The sequence below is a fragment of the Sebastes fasciatus genome, chromosome 6 (assembly GCF_043250625.1).
Source record: "Sebastes fasciatus isolate fSebFas1 chromosome 6, fSebFas1.pri, whole genome shotgun sequence".
NCBI lineage: Eukaryota > Metazoa > Chordata > Actinopteri > Perciformes > Sebastidae > Sebastes > Sebastes fasciatus.
The window spans coordinates 37,078,911-37,099,767 of NC_133800.1; the positions used below are offsets into that span (position 1 = coordinate 37,078,911).

General features: G+C 36.1%; 2 protein-coding genes across 5 annotated transcripts in view; one reads left to right on the forward strand and one right to left on the reverse strand.

Annotated features, from left to right (window-relative positions):
- Positions 1-15,919, reverse strand: part of LOC141770030 (protein FAM240B) — a 25,851-nt gene extending 9,932 nt beyond the window's left edge. Inside the window, exons 1-2 of one of the 3 annotated variants that reach the window (XM_074639622.1) lie at positions 15,784-15,919; positions 2,669-2,790 (exon numbers count right to left, since the gene is read on the reverse strand). In XM_074639622.1, the coding sequence (XP_074495723.1) occupies positions 2,669-2,790 (122 nt within the window). In that variant the 5' untranslated portion in view covers positions 15,784-15,919. Of the gene's footprint in view, positions 1-2,668; positions 2,791-4,792; positions 5,087-5,839; positions 5,930-15,783 lie in introns of those variants that run through there. The other 2 variants (XM_074639625.1, XM_074639623.1) reach the window with 2 other exon arrangements.
- lrrc2 (leucine rich repeat containing 2) lies at positions 12,432-18,639 on the forward strand. Of its 2 annotated transcripts, none has more exons than XM_074639618.1 (10): positions 12,432-12,564; positions 13,017-13,161; positions 15,293-15,408; positions 15,582-15,655; positions 15,751-15,907; positions 16,194-16,330; positions 17,344-17,489; positions 17,608-17,760; positions 17,848-18,023; positions 18,554-18,639. In XM_074639618.1, exons 2-10 carry the CDS (start codon positions 13,025-13,027, stop codon positions 18,601-18,603), a joined length of 1,146 nt encoding a protein of 381 aa, XP_074495719.1. In that variant the 5' UTR covers positions 12,432-12,564; positions 13,017-13,024; the 3' UTR covers positions 18,604-18,639. The 2 variants fall into 2 exon arrangements, with proteins under 2 accessions (XP_074495719.1, XP_074495720.1); XM_074639619.1 differs by having other exon boundaries at positions 15,585-15,655.
- Positions 18,640-20,857: the final 2,218 nt, after the last annotated feature.

Below are 20,857 nucleotides of genomic sequence, written 5' to 3' on the forward strand. Positions count from 1 at the left end.
GTATTTTCCGTCGGTCTCCGGGTTTTACGAGGTTCAGGTTCAGGTTCCAGTCTGTCTGATGTTTCTGTTCGTTACTGATCATCATTACTGAGACCTTTAACAACCGGACAGTCCGCAGGGTCGAGTGTTTGTCCCGGTATGTCCTCCGGCTTGCTGAGAGACGAGAGGCCGTTTGTAATGAGAGCGTCTGTTTTTAGATGTGTCTATTTGCCAGACTGTCACATGTCCACCACAACTGCCACATTCAAAGACCTCCGTAGATCTCCAGGAAAGAGACACTTTGCCTGGAGACGGGTGTCTTTCTGGGTCAAGGCCGGGGAGGTGAGCTTGTAGGTGTTCACCAGGTGGATTGCCTTTAGCTGGGGGGGGGGGTATGCTCCAATAACACGTTCTCATCCCAATTCATCACATAGCGCCGCTTTGTCATGCCACTTTAGGTTTTGCCACTTTTTTTCAAAAGATTTTTGACTATTTTTTATTTTTTTACTTTTTTCAGAATTTTTTTCAGACATTTTCTGGACTTTTGGACATTTTTTGGTTTTTTAGTTTTTTTGGTAAATTTTTGGGACTTTTCATCTGACATTTTTTGGACTTTTTTAAATAATTTTTTCAGACTTTTTTTTTTGGACATTTTTTGGACAACTTTTCCAACATTTTTTGGACTTTCCAACTGAAATTTTTTTGTCTTTTTTTCTTTTCTTTTTTTTGTACATTTTCAGAACTTGTTTTCCAACATATTTTGGACTTTTTTCTTTTTTGACTTTTTTGGTAAATTCTTCGGACTTTTCTTTCAGACATTTTTTGGACTTTTATTCTGACATTTTTTGGAGTTTTTTTTTATATGTTTTCATAATTTTTTCGGACTTTTTTCCAACATTTGTTTGGACTGTTTTCTGACTTTTTCGGACATTTTCTTTTTCTTTTAAACTTTTTTTCGTACATTTCTTGGACTTTTTTCAGACATTTTTTTGGACTTTCATCCGACATTTTTTTAGTTATTTTTAATTTTTAATTTTCTTTTCAATTATTTTTTCGGACTTTTTTTCCAAAAATGTTTGGACTTTTCATCCGACATTCTTTTGTCTTTTTTTCTTATTAAATTGTTTTGGTAAATTTTCCAAACTCTTTTTTCATTTTTTTGCCGCATTGTCACGCCACTTTAGGTTCAGGCATAAAAACCACAATAGTTTGACTTGAACGTTGAATTAATTTTGTCAGAATTTTTTTTTACTTTTTTTCAAAAACATTTGGACTATTTTTTTTACTTTTTTTTCGGACTTTTCATCCGACATTTTTTTTGTTGGTATTTTTTATTTTATTTTTTTTAAAACTTTTTTTCGTAAATTTCTTGGACTTTTTTCAGACATTTTTTGGGACTTTCATCTGACATTTTTTCTGTAATTTTTTTTTTTTTACTTTTTTTGGTTAAATTTTTCAGACTTTTTTTCCCAGACATTTTTTTGACCTTTTTCCGAAATTTGTTGGACTTTTCTTTTAATTATTTTTTTCGGACTTTTTTTCCAACATCGTTTGGACTTTTCATCCGACATTCTTTTGTCTTTTTTTCTTATGAAATTTTTTTTGGTATTCCGAACTCTTTTTTAATTTTTTTGCCACTTTGTCACACCACTTTAGGTTCAGGCATAACGTTGAGTTAATTTTGTCAGACTATTTTTTTTACCTTTTTTTCTGACTTTTCATCCGACATTTTTTTTGTGGTATTTTTTTAATGTGTTTTCGTAAATTTATTGGACTTTTTTGTCTTAACTGTTTTCCGACTTTTTAGGACATTTTCTTTTTTCTTTTTTTTTTTTTATTACATTTTTTGGGGGAAATTTTCCAAACTCTTTTTAAATTTTTTGTAAAACTTTTTTTGGTACATTTTTCGGACTTTTCTTTCAGATATTTGTCTGAACTGTTTTCCGACTTTTTCGGACATTCTCTTGTTCTTTTAAACTTTTTTTCGTAAATTTCTTGGACTTTTTTCAGACATTTTTTTTTACCTTTCATCCGACATTTTTTTGTTTCTTTTTTTTTGGTACTTTTTTGGTAAATTTTTCGGACTTTTTTTCCCAGATATTTTTTTGACCTTTTTCCGACATTTTTTTGACTTTTTTTAAAATTATTTTTTTCGGACTTTTTTCCAACAGTTTTTGGACTTTTCATCCGACATGTGTCTGGACTGTTTTCAGACTTTTCTCGGACATTTTCTTTTTTTTAAAACTTTTTTTGGTACATTTTTAGACTTTTTACTACATTTATTTTTGGTTACAGCTTTAGTTACATTGCAGATTCACGTTCAAAACTTGATGAACTTGATAACAATGCATCATGTTCTTTAAGTTCATCATGTGTAAAATATATTAAAATATATATAAAACTACCCAACAGCATTTCAAACAGATCCTATCAGCTCCACCTCGAACATCTACAGCAGTAAAATACTAATTGCACATGAACGTATCAGTAATAATAATCCAATATATAACAGTAAAACAATCACAGGGGTCATTTTCAGCATCATGAGTACTTTTATATTTTATACTTTGTATATTTTGCTACTTGTACTACATTAATACAGTATTATCAGTAATATCTGTCTCCCAGAACAGGACATTGAGGCTATTATATTGTACTTTCTGCTGTGTAACGGTGATTTGTTTCTTACTTTTGGAGGGCGCTCTTGTTCTTCCTCTTCTCTTCGATCTCGGCGTGTTGACAGTCGCCGTTGATCCTCTTCTCCCAGAACGTCTTGATGTTCTCTCCGTCGTGGATCTTCGCCAAGTTCATCTGCAACAACAAAACAACACTGATCGTACCAATACTTTGATTAAAGAGGAACATCACAGCGAGCTGAAAGGCTTCGTTTCACGCCCTACTGCTGGTTTAAAGGGTTAACGTCTGTTGCACCTGTAAACAGTGATGTCACCGTGTACTGACATCACTTCAATTAGATCTTCAGCCGGTGTTATGATGCACTTTAACTATGGAGGACGGAACCTGCCAAAATAAACAAATAAACAAATAAATAATTTGATAAATGAATAAATAAATAAATAATGAATATCTCATTAAATGTAGCAAAACTAATATTAAAAATAAATGTAGCCATTAATTAATTGTTAAAATGTGATAAAAAAAATGATATTTCTGTTTTAATTTTGTTCTTTATTTATTTATCTTTGTATTAATTCCCATATTTATTTACTCTTCTGTTTAATTTTGTCTTTTATTTATTTATGTATTTACTTTTTTAACTAATTTTTAAATGTATTATTTAATGAATCTTTGCATTTATTATGTATTTATTTATTTATTATATTTTATATTTAAGTGTTGATTTTCCCTTTGCATTTCACCCCATATTCTTTTCTTTTTACATTTCTTTATGCATTTGTGTCGAATGACATTTCTGTCAATTGCCTCATGGCAAATGAGGGGGTTGTCACTCAAACATAAATATAAAATAAATAATAAAACAAATTAAATAAATACATTTAAAATTAATAAAAAATAAATACATAAATAAATAAAAAGGGAAAATTAAACAGAAGAGTAAATAAATAAGGGAATTAATACAAAGACAAATAAATAAAGAAGCAATTAAAAAAATAAATATCAATTTATGTCACAATTTATCAATTAATTAATGGCTATATTTATTTTTTAATATTATTTTTGCTACATTTAATTACATATTTATTAATTTATCGAGTCATTTATTTATTTATTCATTTATTTTTTATTTTGGCAGGTTCTGTCCCCCATATTTAACATGCATGTTTACAGCAAAGATTTATTATATTGAGATAATGGTAATACTACTGTAGTATTACCACTAATACCAAAGGTCATGAAGTATTCAGATCCTCTACTTAAGTACTTTTACTTACTTTTACTCAATAACACACCATGCATTCAAAACATCAAAATGTGCAGATGTCCTGGCAGCAAAATGTAGTTATTGTGCAGTTTAGCTCCTTTCACTGCGTATATATTATAGTATTATATTATTTCTTATATTTTACTCTAAGCTAGCTAATTTCAACGTTAAACGTACAAGAATTTATTATATTTTTTAACCTGATCATGTAAAAAATATCTACAGCCGTCAGATAAATATAGTGGAGTAAAAATATAATATGTTAAATTAAATTAAAATAATCACATTTAGTACCTTAAAAATTGCACTGTTGTACAGTAGGTAAATAAATGTATTTCCACCTCTGATACTAATAATATTACAATACTTCTGTTACTATTCCTTTCATGGTGATAAGAAATACTTATATTTATTTACATATTTTTCTAAATAGTTTCACATAATGTTACAACTGCTTAAATTATCAAGCATCAAATACTAACAACATATAATATATATTATATTATAGATCTAACTGAATCATGTTAAATCCACATGAACATAATGACTCCACACAGCTACAGACTAAATGTTATAATGAATACTTTTAGATTAAAGCTGTTATGGACACATTGACTTTAATTATTAAATATAAAGAAACCTGTAACTATACATCACAACAACAGACTAAATAAATAAGAAAAATAAATAAATAAATAAATAAATAAATAGATAAATAACATTTAACACAGAGATAAAAAATGACATTTGACTGAAATTACATTTTAAAAAAACAGTAATATACATCACAACAGCAGATTAAATAAATATATTTAAATAAATAACCTTTAAACACGGAGAGATAAAATGAGATTTGATATGAAATATTTTAGATTCACTGACTAAAAACACAAAAGAAGAAAGACAAACCTTCAGAGCTTCAGCTGAACGTCCGTCAGCCTCTCAGGGTGGATGTGTGTGTGTGTGTGTGTGTGTGTGTGTGTGTGTGTGTGTGTTTTACATGTGAAACTCCTGTCAGTCTGTAAATCTGTCAGTAAATGTGATCATGTATTCCTCCATCGCTCCCTCCCTCCTTCCTTCCAGTGAACTCACTGTACTGGAATCTAACTGGACTACAGGGACCCACTGGGAGTGAGAGACATGGACCGACAGAGAGAGAGAAGAGGAGTGATGGACAGAGAGAGAGAGGAGGAGAGAGAGAGAGAGAGAGAGAGAGGGAAGGAGTGATGGAGGATGGAGAGAGAGAGGCTCAGAGGTGTGAATGAACTTATTTATAGAAGCAGTTTTTTATTTCCTGACTTGGTTGAAGTCTCTCTTCTGATTGGCCGACGAAGCTCTGAGTAGTTTTATAGTTTTTCCTTCAAGGAACCCTCGAGAGGTTTCTGAGGACAACATGGTGGAAGAAGTACTCGGATCCTTTACTGCAGTAAAAGTACTGATAAACACTGTGGAGATACTCCACTACAAGTAAAAGTCCTGCATTCAAAACCTTACTGGAGTAAAAGTATGTAAGTAGAGCTCTTCTTCCCTCCTCCTTAACGTTTACAGAAACCACAGAAGAAGTCTCAGCTCGTTAACGTTTACAGAAACCACAGAAGAAGCCTCAGCTCGTTAACGTTTACAGAAACCACAGAAGAAGTCTCAGCTCGTTAACGTTCACAGAAACCACAGAAGAATTCTCAGCTCGTTAACGTTTACAGAAACCACAGAAGAAGCCTCAGCTCGTTAACGTTTACAGAAACCACAGAAGAAGCCTCAGCTCGTTAACGTTTACAGAAACCACAGAAGAAGCCTCAGCTCGTTAACGTTTACAGAAACCACAGAAGAAGCCTCAGCTCGTTAACGTTTACAGAAACCACAGAAGAAGTCTCAGCTCGTTAACGTTTACAGAAACCACAGAAGAAGCTGAAGATGTCTTTATAGGGCCGTACCGCTGCTTTTATATGTTTCACACACCTTTAATATCACTGCTGACTATCCTCCATCAGGTCATCTCTATCTCCAGGGTCCATTTAGTGGCTGTTCTGGAGCTTTCAGTCACATCACATGGTCTTCGTTAGGAGATAATGTTTTCAATTAAAAATTCAAATGTGAACATTTTGATTTCCATGACGACTGTTGAAATGATGCTGATGAAGACCATGTGATGTGATTGTAGAAAGCTTCGGAACACAACACACGCACGCACGCACGCACACTCACACACACACACACACACACACACACACACACACACACACACACACACACACACACACACACACACACACAATGTCAGCACTCTGTCTGCTCCCTGACAGCTGTCACATCCTGAATCATTGAAGAAAAATAACACACACGTGTTGGTTTCTGTTGGTTTCTGTGTGTGTGTGTGTGTGTGTGTGTGTGTGTGTGTGTGTGTGTGTGTGTGTGTGTGTGTGTGTGTGTGTGTGTGTGTGAGTGTGTGTGTGTGTGTGCGTGCGTGCGTGCGTGCATGCGCGTGTGTGTGTTGTAGACATTTATATCCTCTAGACGATGAAGGAACGCCGTCTGTGTGTAGAAACAGAAAGTGATCTGCTTTTATAATGATGTCATGAACTTCAGACACACTTCACAAGAGAGTGTGTGTTATGTGATTACACATGTTTGACATTGCAACCTTCTCGTGTCTCGTGTCACACACACACACACACACACACACACACACACACACACACACACTAATATAAACACACGGCCGCTGCTATGCAACTCGTAAAACAACCACTGAACAACAGGAAGTCTTCTTCAGTCAGATGTTCACATTGATTCAGCAGCTGGTTAGTCAGTGAGCTCAGTTATCTGTCTGTTGTCCTGCTCTGTCTGTTGTCCTGATGTCAGTGAGCTCAGTTATCTGTCTGTCCAGATCCAAATGAAACAAATCCAGAATGTGTCCGGTGGAGCTGACGGGATTAACAGAGTTTGTTTGTTGTGGAGAGAGATAGTGTTAGACACTACTGTCTGGATGTGATGCCAGAAACTTTAAAACTACACAGTGAAGCCCATTAACTGAGGGAAATACTACCACTTTTTTCATATATTTATGACTTTATTCTCATAATATTACAACTTTATTCTCATAATATTATGACTTTATTCTCATAATATTACGACTATATTCTCATAATATTATGACTTTATTCTCATAATATTACGACTTTATTCTCATAATATTATAACTTTATTTCTCTTAAATTTACGACTTTATTCTCATAATATTATGACTTTATTGTCATAATATTACGACTTTATTCTCATAATATTATGACTTCATTCTCATAATATTATGACTTTATTTCTCTTAAATTTACGACTTTATTCTCATAATATTACAACTTTATTCTCGTAAACTTATGACTTTATTCTCATAATATTACGACTATATTCTCATAATATTATGACTTTATTGTCATAATATTCCGACTTTATTCTCATAATATTATGACTTAATTCTCATAATATTATGACTTTATTTCTCTTAAATTTACGACTTTATTCTCATATTATGACTTTTTTCTCGTAAATTTATGACTTTATTCTCATAATATTATGACTTTTTTCTCATAAACTTATGACTTTATTCTCATAATATTACGACTTTATTTCTCTTAAATTTATGACTTTATTCTCATAATATTATGACTTTATTCTCATAATATTACGATTTTATTCTCGTAAATTTACGACTTTATTCTCATAATATTATGACTTTATTCTCGTAATCTCAGATTTATTTTTTCGTGGCCCTAATACTCCGTCGTAGGATCCAAACATGCAGTAAAACCACTGAATATAAACTGAAGACAAGCAAAGAGAAAAAGCTGAGACAGGAAGCAGCTCTGATATTCTCTGACTGAGAACTGAGCTCTCAGGGAGGCTGGTAGCGACCTCTGGTGGATCTGGAGGGTAGTACAGAGGTCAAAGGTCAGAGGTCAGCCAGCATGAGGAAACTATCCAGTGAGTTAATAAATATAATATAAATATCAATGTAAAGAGGGAAACAGCAGATGTGTTGTTCTCCTTCTGTAGCTCTGCTCTGGTTTGATAAATAAAATACTTTTTCATTGGTGGAATCTGACTAAGTACATTTACTCACCTACTGTACTTAAGAGGTACTTGTACTTTACTCTTTTCTTTTCGTGTCACTTTCTACGTCTACTCCACTACATTTATCTGACGGCTTCAGTTACTTTACAGACAGTAGCTGCAGTACTACGAACACTAGCTGTAGTACTACAAAGCGTACCGCAGCTACTGTTCATAGTACTACAGCTACTGTTCGTAGTACTACTACTACTGTTTGTAATACTACAGCTACTGTTTGTAGTACTACAGCTACTGTTCATAGTACTACAGCTACTGTTCGTAGTACTACTACTACTGTTTGTAATACTACAGCTACTGTTTGTAGTACTACAGCTACTGTTCATAGTACTACAGCTACTGTTCGTAGTACTACTACTACTGTTTGTAATACTACAGCTACTGTTTGTAGTACTACAGCTACTGTTCATAGTACTACAGCTACTGTTCGTAGTACTACTACTACTGTTTGTAATACTACAGCTACTGTTCGTAGTACTACAGCTACTGTTTGTAGTACTACTACTACTGTTCATAGTACTACTACTACTGTTTGTAGTACTACAGCTACTGTTCATAGTACTACAGCTACTGTTCATAGTACTACAGCTACTGTTCGTAGTACTACTACTACTGTTCATAGTACTACAGCTACTGTTCATAGTACTACAGCTACTGTTCGTAGTACTACTACTACTGTTCATAGTACTACAGCTACTGTTCATAGTACTACAGCTACTGTTCGTAGTACTACTACTACTGTTTGTAGTACTACTACTACTGTTCATAGTACTACAGCTACTGTTTGTAGTACTACAGCTACTGTTCATAGTACTACAGCTACTGTTCGTAGTACTACTACTACTGTTCATAGTACTACAGCTACTGTTTGTAGTACTACAGCTACTGTTCATAGTACTACAGCTACTGTTTGTAGTACTACTACTACTGTTCATAGTACTACAGCTACTGTTCATAGTACTACAGCTACTGTTCGTAGTACTACTACTACTGTTTGTAGTACTACTACTACTGTTCATAGTACTACAGCTACTGTTTGTAGTACTACAGCTACTGTTCGTAGTACTACAGCTACTGTTTGTAGTACTACAGCTACTGTTCGTAGTACTACTACTACTGTTTGTAATACTACAGCTACTGTTCGTAGTACTACAGCTACTGTTCATAGTACTACAGCTACTGTTCATAGTACTACAGCTACTGTTCATAGTACTACAGCTACTGTTTGTAGTACTACTACTACTGTTCATAGTACTACTACTACTGTTTGTAATACTACAGCTACTGTTCATAGTACTACAGCTACTGTTCATAGTACTACTACTACTGTTCATAGTACTACAGCTACTGTTCATAGTACTACAGCTACTGTTCATAGTACTACTACTACTGTTCATAGTACTACAGCTACTGTTCATAGTACTACAGCTACTGTTCGTAGTACTACTACTACTGTTCATAGTACTACAGCTACTGTTCATAGTACTACTACTACTGTTCATAGTACTACAGCTACTGTTCATAGTACTACAGCTACTGTTCATAGTACTACAGCTACTGTTCATAGTACTACTACTACTGTTCATAGTACTACAGCTACTGTTTGTAGTACTACAGCTACTGTTCATAGTACTACAGCTACTGTTTGTAGTACTACTACTACTGTTCATAGTACTACAGCTACTGTTCATAGTACTACAGCTACTGTTCGTAGTACTACTACTACTGTTTGTAGTACTACTACTACTGTTCATAGTACTACAGCTACTGTTTGTAGTACTACAGCTACTGTTCGTAGTACTACAGCTACTGTTTGTAGTACTACAGCTACTGTTCGTAGTACTACAGCTACTGTTCATAGTACTACAGCTACTGTTCATAGTACTACAGCTACTGTTTGTAGTACTACAGCTACTGTTCGTAGTACTACAGCTACTGTTCATAGTACTACTACTACTGTTTGTAATACTACAGCTACTGTTCATAGTACTACAGCTACTGTTCATAGTACTACAGCTACTGTTCATAGTACTACTACTACTGTTCATAGTACTACAGCTACTGTTCATAGTACTACAGCTACTGTTCATAGTACTACAGCTACTGTTCATAGTACTACAGCTACTGTTCGTAGTACTACTACTACTGTTTGTAGTACTACTACTACTGTTCATAGTACTACAGCTACTGTTTGTAGTACTACTACTACTGTTCATAGTACTACTACTACTGTTTGTAGTACTACAGCTACTGTTCATAGTACTACAGCTACTGTTCATAGTACTACAGCTACTGTTCGTAGTACTACTACTACTGTTCATAGTACTACAGCTACTGTTCATAGTACTACAGCTACTGTTCATAGTACTACAGCTACTGTTCGTAGTACTACTACTACTGTTTGTAGTACTACTACTACTGTTCATAGTACTACAGCTACTGTTTGTAGTACTACAGCTACTGTTCGTAGTACTACTACTACTGTTTGTAATACTACAGCTACTGTTCGTAGTACTACAGCTACTGTTTGTAGTACTACTACTACTGTTCATAGTACTACTACTACTGTTTGTAGTACTACAGCTACTGTTCATAGTACTACAGCTACTGTTCATAGTACTACAGCTACTGTTCGTAGTACTACTACTACTGTTCATAGTACTACAGCTACTGTTCATAGTACTACAGCTACTGTTCATAGTACTACTACTACTGTTCATAGTACTACAGCTACTGTTCGTAGTACTACTACTACTGTTCATAGTACTACAGCTACTGTTCGTAGTACTACTACTACTGTTTGTAGTACTACTACTACTGTTCATAGTACTACTACTACTGTTTGTAATACTACAGCTACTGTTCGTAGTACTACAGCTACTGTTTGTAGTACTACTACTACTGTTCATAGTACTACTACTACTGTTTGTAGTACTACAGCTACTGTTCATAGTACTACAGCTACTGTTCATAGTACTACAGCTACTGTTCGTAGTACTACTACTACTGTTCATAGTACTACAGCTACTGTTCATAGTACTACAGCTACTGTTCGTAGTACTACTACTACTGTTTGTAGTACTACTACTACTGTTCATAGTACTACTACTACTGTTTGTAGTACTACAGCTACTGTTCATAGTACTACAGCTACTGTTCATAGTACTACAGCTACTGTTCGTAGTACTACTACTACTGTTCATAGTACTACAGCTACTGTTCATAGTACTACAGCTACTGTTCGTAGTACTACTACTACTGTTTGTAGTACTACTACTACTGTTCATAGTACTACTACTACTGTTCATAGTACTACAGCTACTGTTTGTAGTACTACTACTACTGTTCATAGTACTACAGCTACTGTTCATAGTACTACAGCTACTGTTCATAGTACTACAGCTACTGTTCGTAGTACTATTACTACTGTTTGTAGTACTACTACTACTGTTCATAGTACTACAGCTACTGTTTGTAGTACTACTACTACTGTTCATAGTACTACAGCTACTGTTCATAGTACTACAGCTACTGTTCATAGTACTACAGCTACTGTTCATAGTACCGCAGTATAGAGCTAAATATACCATCAGTATGAGTGCATGTATTTAAAGAAGGTGAACACACGTGTTGTAAGTATCTTTACATTGTGTTGACTGTAAACGTCCTGCAGGATATTTATAGATGAACTCTCTCAGCTGTTTGGAGGCTTTTTCAACTTGTACAAATACTTCATGTGACATCTAGAGCACTAAAAATATTAAATCCCAGTTGATTTTCAATCAATACAAAGGTACTCTACTCGAGTATTTCCATTTTCTACTACTTTATACTTCTACTCCTCGACATCTCAGAGGGAAATATTGAACTTTTTATTCCACTACATCTACTTCATATTCAGATTATTAATACAAAACAGGGCCGATAATCATCTGATAAATGATGATGTATTATTATAGATTAAACCACCAGCAGTATTTAATAATAAATACTGTATTATTATAGATTAAACTACCAGCAGTATTTAATAATAAATGATGTATTATTATAGATTATAGTGATGAACACATTAATGCATCAATAATTAGAATACAATAATATAATATAGATTATTCTGCAGAATGAGTAATTCATGTTTTGGTACTTTAAGTAGATTTTGAATGCAGGACTTTTACTTGTAACAAAGTATTTCTACAATGTGATATTAATACTTGTACTTCAGTAAAACATCAGAGTACTACTTGTTTTCACTAAATGACGACTGTCTACGTTACATTCAACTTCCTGTTTTAATTAATTGTTATTATTATTATTAATTTGAGTTTTAAACCCAAAAAAAGAAGAGTCAGAGATCCAGATAAACGCTTGTATGTGAGGCAGCGGCATCATGTGACACACAGCGAGGGGTCAACACACATCAGCTGGTAAAAATAGCATGTTGAGTCACACGCACACGCGCACACACACACACACACACACACACACACACACAGAGTCAGGTCTCAGTAAACAGGCTGGTGAACGTGAGCAGGCAGCAGGACGTTAACAGGAACTCTCAGGTAAGAAGCTGGATGTCGTTTACATTCTCACACTCTGACTATTTTTTTATTACTATTATTATATTATTATTATGTCTCCATGACGACAGGCTGGAGGCCGATTCTTAACTTTAAGAAGTTAAACAGCAGGAGGTTTGTCCTCCAGCCAGCAGACACCACTTTAACATGAGCAATGATTCATGGGAAATCGAGTTCCTCCTCCTTCACCTCTTAGTATCCTCAAGTTTAACCCTCTGAGTCCCACAATAGAGCTGTTTTAGTCTTCTTTAGGGGGTCCAGGAGGTCTTTAGGGGGAGATAGCAGGTCAACAGTAGATGTCACATAGAAGTGGTGTACATCATCTAAAAGCTGGAACCTGAAGATTAATCTGAGATGCTGCTCAGCACTGAGGGTCAAGTTCTTGTTCTTGTTCTTGTTCTTCTTCTCCTCCTCCTCCTCCTTCTCCTCTCCAGGAGCAGGGATGGTTCTTGGCAGGAGGCTGGACGTCCCGGTGAGCGACGTCTCTCATATCAGAGGGATGTGGGAGGTCCGAGTGAAGAAGTACAGACACAGACAACAGAAGGAGCAGGAGAGGATCGAGCAGAGCGCTCTCCCAAAGTAATCACTGCTTCACACCTACAACACGTCAGCTGGTTCACTCCGTTATGGCCCAGTGGAGAGGAACTAAAGCCCCGTTTACACTGCAGGAACTTTCCCCCCCGGAACTAAGAACCTTTTGAGGAACTCATTGCGTTTTGACCGCAGGGACCGGAGTCTAGATTAAGTTCCGGGGACATTTTCTGGGGACTTTTTACCAGAGGCCCTGGTCGGGACGTAGTACGTTCTGAAAGAGTTTGCAGGGAGTGGCATAACTTAAGTACGGAAGTTACGTGAAAAATAAATCAACTTTGACGTCTGGTTTCACTCGGGACACTAACAGCGGTCTCCTGGTGAAAGCCCTGTGTTTTTTTAACCGACCCATCCACCCCGACCTCCTCACCACACGCCGCTCTTTATACTTCCTGGTTCACCATTACGTGAATTACATATGAATTGATATGAGCAGCACCTGAAGTTATTCATTTCATTTCATTTCATTTATTCACCAACGTGTCTGTTTTCATCTACATTTAAACAAAATAAAATGTATGTCTGTGTACAGTATATCCACCGTCTGATACACTGATCCACCGTCTGATACACTGATACCCCGTCTGATACACTGATACCCCGTCTGATACACTGATACCCCGTCTGATACACTGATACCCCGTCTGATACACTGATCCACCGTCTGATACACTGATACACCGTCTGATACACTGATACCCCGTCTGATACACTGATACCCCGTCTGATACACTGATCCACCGTCTGATACACTGATCCACCGTCTGATACACTGATACCCCGTCTGATACACTGATCCACCGTCTGATACACTGATACACCGTCTGATACACTGATACCCCGTCTGATACACTGATACCCCGTCTGATACACTGATCCACCGTCTGATACACTGATCCACCGTCTGATACACTGATACCCCGTCTGATACACTGATCCACCGTCTGATACACTGATACACCGTCTGATACACTGATACCCCGTCTGATACACTGATACCCCGTCTGATACACTGATCCACCGTCTGATACACTGATACACTGATACCCCGTCTGATACACTGATACCCCGTCTGATACACTGATACACTGATACCCCGTCTGATACACTGATACCCCGTCTGATACACTGATACCCCGTCTGATACACTGATACCCCGTCTGATACACTGATACCCCGTCTGATACACTGATACCCCGTCTGATACACTGATACCCCGTCTGATACACTGATACACCGTCTGATACACTGATACACCGTCTGATACACTGATACCCCGTCTGATACACTGATACCCCGTCTGATACACTGATACCCCGTCTGATACACTGATACACCGTCTGATACACTGATACACCGTCTGATACACTGATACCCCGTCTGATACACTGATACCCCGTCTGATACACTGATACACTGATACCCCGTCTGATACACTGATACCCCGTCTGATACACTGATACACTGTCTGATACACTGATACACCGTCTGATACACTGATACACCGTCTCACGTGAGTCTAAACTAAACATCAGTTTCATAGTTTTTAAAAACAACTTCTGTGGACTAAAGGTGAACCTATTGAAGCTCTCGGTTAGAGACGGACGGACACACAGCTGACTGTTGTTAGTCATGAACTATGAGTGTCATATTTTAGTAATATGAACACACAGACTGCTATTTATGTCCCAACATCAGTGCTGTGGTTCCACGGTGACGGCAGGTCGGCGTCTCAGGAGAGCAGAAAGGTCACGAGTTTGGAAAATGACCGTCCAGTCTGTCTGAAATCTAATCCGACATTAATATGAAGTCTGTCTCCATCCGTCTGTCTGTCTGTCTGACTGTCTGTCTGTCTGACTGTCTGTCTGTCTGTCTGTCTGTCTGTCTGTCTGTCTGTCTGTCTGTCTGTCTGTCTGTCTGTCTGTCTGTCTGACTGTCTGTCTGACTGTCTGTCTGTCTGTCTGTCTGTCTGTCTGTCTGTCTGTCTGACTGTCTGTCTGTCTGTCTGTCTGTCTGTCTGTCTGTCTGTCTGTCTGTCTGACTGTCTGTCTGTCTGTCTGTCTGTCTGTCTGTCTGTCTGTCTGTCTGTCTGTCTGACTGTCTGTCTGTCTGTCTGTAGGATCGACCAGCAGTGGCAGTATCGTATCTACTGTAAGACGATGAAGGCCAAGGAACTCAACCTGCTGCATCATTACCTGGAGAGATCTACACTGACTGATATACAGCCCTGTACAGGTAAACATGACTGATGTACAGGTAAACATGACTGATGTACAGGTAAACATGACTGATGTACAGGTAAACATGACTGATATACAACCTTATAGTATAGTATGCTTGTGCTGTTGTTGTTTATGTTTTTGTTATTGTTGTTGTTTATGTTGTTGTTGTTGTTGTGTATCTGTCAGAAGCAGAGCAGCAGGATCAGAAAGATCCAGATCAGAGTAAGCTGAGCTTCCAGCTGGATGGAGATCAGTGGACGGTACGTTACGCTGCTGGTTACTGATTCTACAGCGTTCATCAGAGAGATCATAACTGGTAATAATAATAATAATAATAATAATAATGTGTCTGCAGGAGTTCCCCAGGGAGCTGCAGTGGATGACGTACCTGAAAGAGTGGCACGTCAGCGGGACGAAGATCAGCCGGCTGCCGGAGTACCTGGCTCTGTTCACCCAGCTCACCGTGCTCGACATCCCCAAAAACACCATCAGCGAGCTGCCGCCGGAGATCGGTGAGGATGAAACACCAGATTTACAACACCGTAAAGGTTTCAGAGGAGAGAGAGAGAGAGAGAGAGAGAGACAGAGAGAGAGAGAGAGAGAGAGAGAGAGAGAGAGAGAGAGAGTTGATTTAAGTCCTAAACCTGAGACGGGTTCCAGTTTCTTAGGTCTCGGGTTCATTTTATTTAGTATTTCCTTTTTCCTTGAATCAGATCATGTGAGATAATGTCGGTGCGTTTTAGTGCAGCCTCCTAAAGCGATTAGTGAAAAGGAACAAACAGTCTCTCCTGTCTTCAGGTAAACTGACGGGTTTGAGTGAACTGAACGTGAGCTACAACCGTCTGTCCAGCGTTCCTCCAGAACTCGGAAACTGTGAGAACCTGAAGAGACTCGAACTCACAGGAAACCACAACCTGTCTGAGCTGCCGTTTGAGGTGAGGAGGAGAGGATGTGATGATCCATCCTGAGATAGTTTCATTAAATAACACAACTCTATACAGGTACAGAACTCCATCATTGATTTTCTTTTTGGTAATCTGACTCTTCATTTATAGGAGTTAAAGGAAATGTGCTTCATTTTTTCCATAAATGTTCATTTTTTCACCCGATTCGACTGATATCAGGCCATTAAAAAGGCGTTATCAGTCTCTATAAGCACCATAGACATGGGTCAATAGGGGCCTACTACACCTACTACGTTGTAAAAGTGAAAGTGAAACTTCAAAGCAACACGTTCTGACATGTAAAACTGAATGAAACGTCACGTTTTAAACACAAACAAAACTACAACTTCTTTAAGTTTAGGCAACAAAACTACAACTTCTTCAGGTTTAGGCAACAAAACTACAACTTCTTTAGGTTTAGGTAATAAAACTACAACTTCTTTAGGTTTAGGTAATAAAACTACAACTTCTTCAGGTTTAGGCAACAAAACTACAACTTCTTTAGGTTTAGGCAACAAAACTACAACTTCTTTAGGTTTAGGTAATAAAACTACAACTTCTTTAGGTTTAGGCAACAAAACTACAACTTCTTTAGGTTTAGGCAACAAAACTACAACTTCTTTAGGTTTAGGTAATAAAACTACAACTTCTTCAGGTTTAGGCAACAAAACTACAACTTCTTTAGGTTTAGGCAACAAAACTACAACTTCTTTAGGTTTAGGCAACAAAACTACAACTTCTTCAGGTTTAGGCAACAAAACTACAACTTCTTTAGGTTTAGGCAACAAAACTACAACTTCTTTAGGTTTAGGTAATAAAACTACAACTTCTTCAGGTTTAGGCAACAAAACTACAACTTCTTTAGGTTTAGGTAATAAAACTACAACTTCTTCAGATTTAGGCAACAAAACTACAACTTCTTTAGGTTTGGCAAAAACAACTGGTATTGATGATGTCACTGTGTTGATGATGTCACTTTGCTAATGATGATGTCACTGTGTCAGCTGAGCAGCCTGAAGCAGCTGGTCCACCTTGACATCGCAGAAAACAGGTTCATATCGATCCCCGTCTGCGCTCTGAGGATGAGCAGCCTGCAGCTGTTGGACCTGAGCAACAACAGTCTGACGGACCTGCCGCAGGACATGGACAGGTAACTGATGACATCATCGCCGTCTGTAATCTGATTACTCTGGAAAAACAACAGAGTTATCCTGCATGTCCACTGGACAGGTCTCCATTGTGCTGTGTGTGTGTGTGTGTGTGTGCAGGTTGGAGCAGCTGGCCACTCTGTTCCTCCATAAGAACAACATGAATTACCTTCCTCACTGTCTCACCAACATCTCAACACTCAAGATGATCGTCGTCAGCGGCGACGACATCACCTGCTGCCCGACCAAACTGTGCAGAAACCCCGAAATCAAGTACGCAAAAAACACTGGCATCAAGTACACAAACCACACTGACATCAAGTACACAACATGTCATCTCCTCTACTGTCCCTCCGGCAGGTTTATCCGACTGCGTGACAACCGTGCGAGTGCCGAGAAGAAGAAGAAGAAAGAAGAGGAGAAGACGAACAAGAGGAGGAGGTGGAAGCAGCAAAGGGAGGAAGAGGAGGAGGTGAAGAAGGACAGCAGAGAGAAGGAGTTCATGGAGGCGTACATCAGCTTGCTGAAGGACAGAGGTCAGAAAACTTGATTCATTATGAACAACTCACTAACCAGCCGGTGAACTGCAGTCATATTTATTATATTTATTATATTTATCATAATATTCTTGAGACTCTATATTAGTATTTTTCTGGGGAGATGAAACCGTTTATGGACAGATTGAAAAAAAACGTGTATTTTACAGTAGACAAGTTTCTATGATAACGTATTAAAAATGATGATGCTAAATTAAATATATTTTTATGTTCAGATACATTGGAATGATTTTTACAATATATTAAAAGTGGTAATAATTTGGAAAAAAATATTGTTTGCTATAATCCACACTGTATAATAATAATAAAATAATAATAATAAATTTCAAATATTAGATCTTCATATATCATTGTTTTATTTTGACCTTATAATACTTTTATGATAAATATATATATGTATGTGTATATATATACATATATACATACATATACTGTGTATATATATATATATACATATACTGTATATATACTGTATACACCAGCTGACAATGTTGTTTGTCCCTCACCAGACACCATCCCCGAGTCCACCACCAAGGTCTCCATCTCCTGCCTGCTGTGAGGAGGAGGAGGAGGAGGAGGAGGAGGAGGAGGAAGAGGAAGAGGATGAGGAGGGAGGTCTGTCATCACGTGAGTGACTGAAAGAGAATCTGAAGAAGCCTTTTTCAAAGCAGCACTAGAAGAAGATATAAACCAACATGCTGTAATGCTGTTAGCATGTTAGTACGTTCTTAGCTTTGACTCACTGAGGAGAAACAATCAGGAAGGTTTCAGAGTGATGTCATGTTTGAGTCAGGGGATTTTATGGAAGTGTATGGAAGACTATTTATGCCACAATAACAACAAAAAGTCAAGTTAAAAAATTGAATTCTTCACATTAAGTCATAGCGTTGACATAATAAATCAGAATTATGATTTAATCAGTAAATATTTGGGAATAGTGAGTCAAAATTTGGACTTTCTCAATTAAAATGATGAGATTTGAAGTCATAAATTATCAAATTAAAATAAATAAAAAAGTGTAATTTATGACGACTCAAAATCGAAATCTCAAGTCAACACGATGACATTTTAAATTTCTTAGAGATAAATAAAAATGAAAAAAATAAATAATAAACAAATGAAATGAAATTATTAAGTCAAAATAAAAAGAATTCTAAATCTGGCACATTATTATATTTCACATAAACAACATATATAAATATATATCTAAAGAAATTATAATTATTTCAGTATTTTGACTTCATAAGTCATAATTTGGATTTTTGTCTTAGAATTAAAAATATAAAAATGTTTTTCTACAAAATCTCTCAAATGTTAAACAGCTGCACATGTATACACATAAATACAGCTGGAGGATTATAACGAAGATTAAATAAGCTTTTTAAATAAATGAAAATAAACATAAATAAAACAGATACTAAGTCAAAATAAAAATTCTGGCATATTATATTTTTGGCATGAACCATCTATATAAATATATATATAAAAACTGTCAATATTTTGACTTCATAAGTCATAATTTTGACTTTTATCATTTTTAACATTTCATCTATTTTTTTCTTCCGTTGGCAGTAATGAACTTCCATAGCTTTAAGTGTTTAAATGTTTGAATGACTGAAGGTTTTTTGTTTGTGAAACATCAACAAGAGTTAAATGTATTTCATGGATTCCTGCTGACTGAGAAACCTTTTAGTGTTTTTAAATTAATTTCTGTTTTTCAAAAATAACTTTTCATTCCAAAATCAGATTTCCAACATTTAAACAGTCTGACGTCGTCGACTCACTGAACTTCAAACAGGTTTTTACAACTGAATGTTTTAGAAATGTTGATTCTTTAATATCTCACGGTTTGTGTGATGCATATTTGGGATGAACTGGATTTTATGGTTTGAAGGTGTGAATGTGACCAAACAGAACAGAGGCTGAACGAAATATTGATTTACATGTTTAAACAGTGTGTTGATTGAATCTTATTATTCAGTATATTATATATCAGACAGTTTGTGAATTAGGTAATTTCCTGCTAAAGTTGAGCTGATGAACTAATTAGATTTACTTTAAAAAGAAATCAAATCAAATCTGCAATAAAATGTGTAAATACAAATTATTACAAACACATTCAGTGATTTTATTCCCGTCAATTTCTTTAAAAAAAAGGAAAAAAATATTTTTACTTTTATATTTTTGTTAGTTGTGTAACTGATTTTTCTGTGTGATGCTTTGATTGAGAAGTTTGTTTTTATTCTGATATATTTTGTTAAATTTTAATAAATGTTTGTGAAGATGTTTTTGTCTGATTTTCTGGAAGCTAAGATTATTTCATATTTCTAAATATTATTTTATAAAATTATGTTTTTCAATTTCTTTTTAAAATACACATATCTCCCAACATGTTAAAATCTATTTTGACAAATAATTATTTTAAAACTTAAACAAATTAATTTTATCATTAAAAACAAAAATCACAAAAACAAATATACAAATAAGTCCACATTTCAAATTCCATACATTTCTCTTTATTATCATTATTATTATCATAGATATTATTCAAAATTATGTTCTTTAATAAGATAAAAGAAAGCAACTGCAAATGCACAACACGAAGACGTCATTCAGCGTCTCTTTGTTTATATATAAAAACAGATATGAACATGAGAATGATTAGAGGCACACGTTCAGAGAAATCAAAGTGCAGCAATCAGCGAATGTTCTGCATCATGTACACGAGGAGGAGGAGGAGGAGGAGGAGGAGGAGGAAGAGGAAGAGGAGGAGAAGGAAGAGGTAGAGGAGGAGGAGAAGGAAGAGGAGGAGG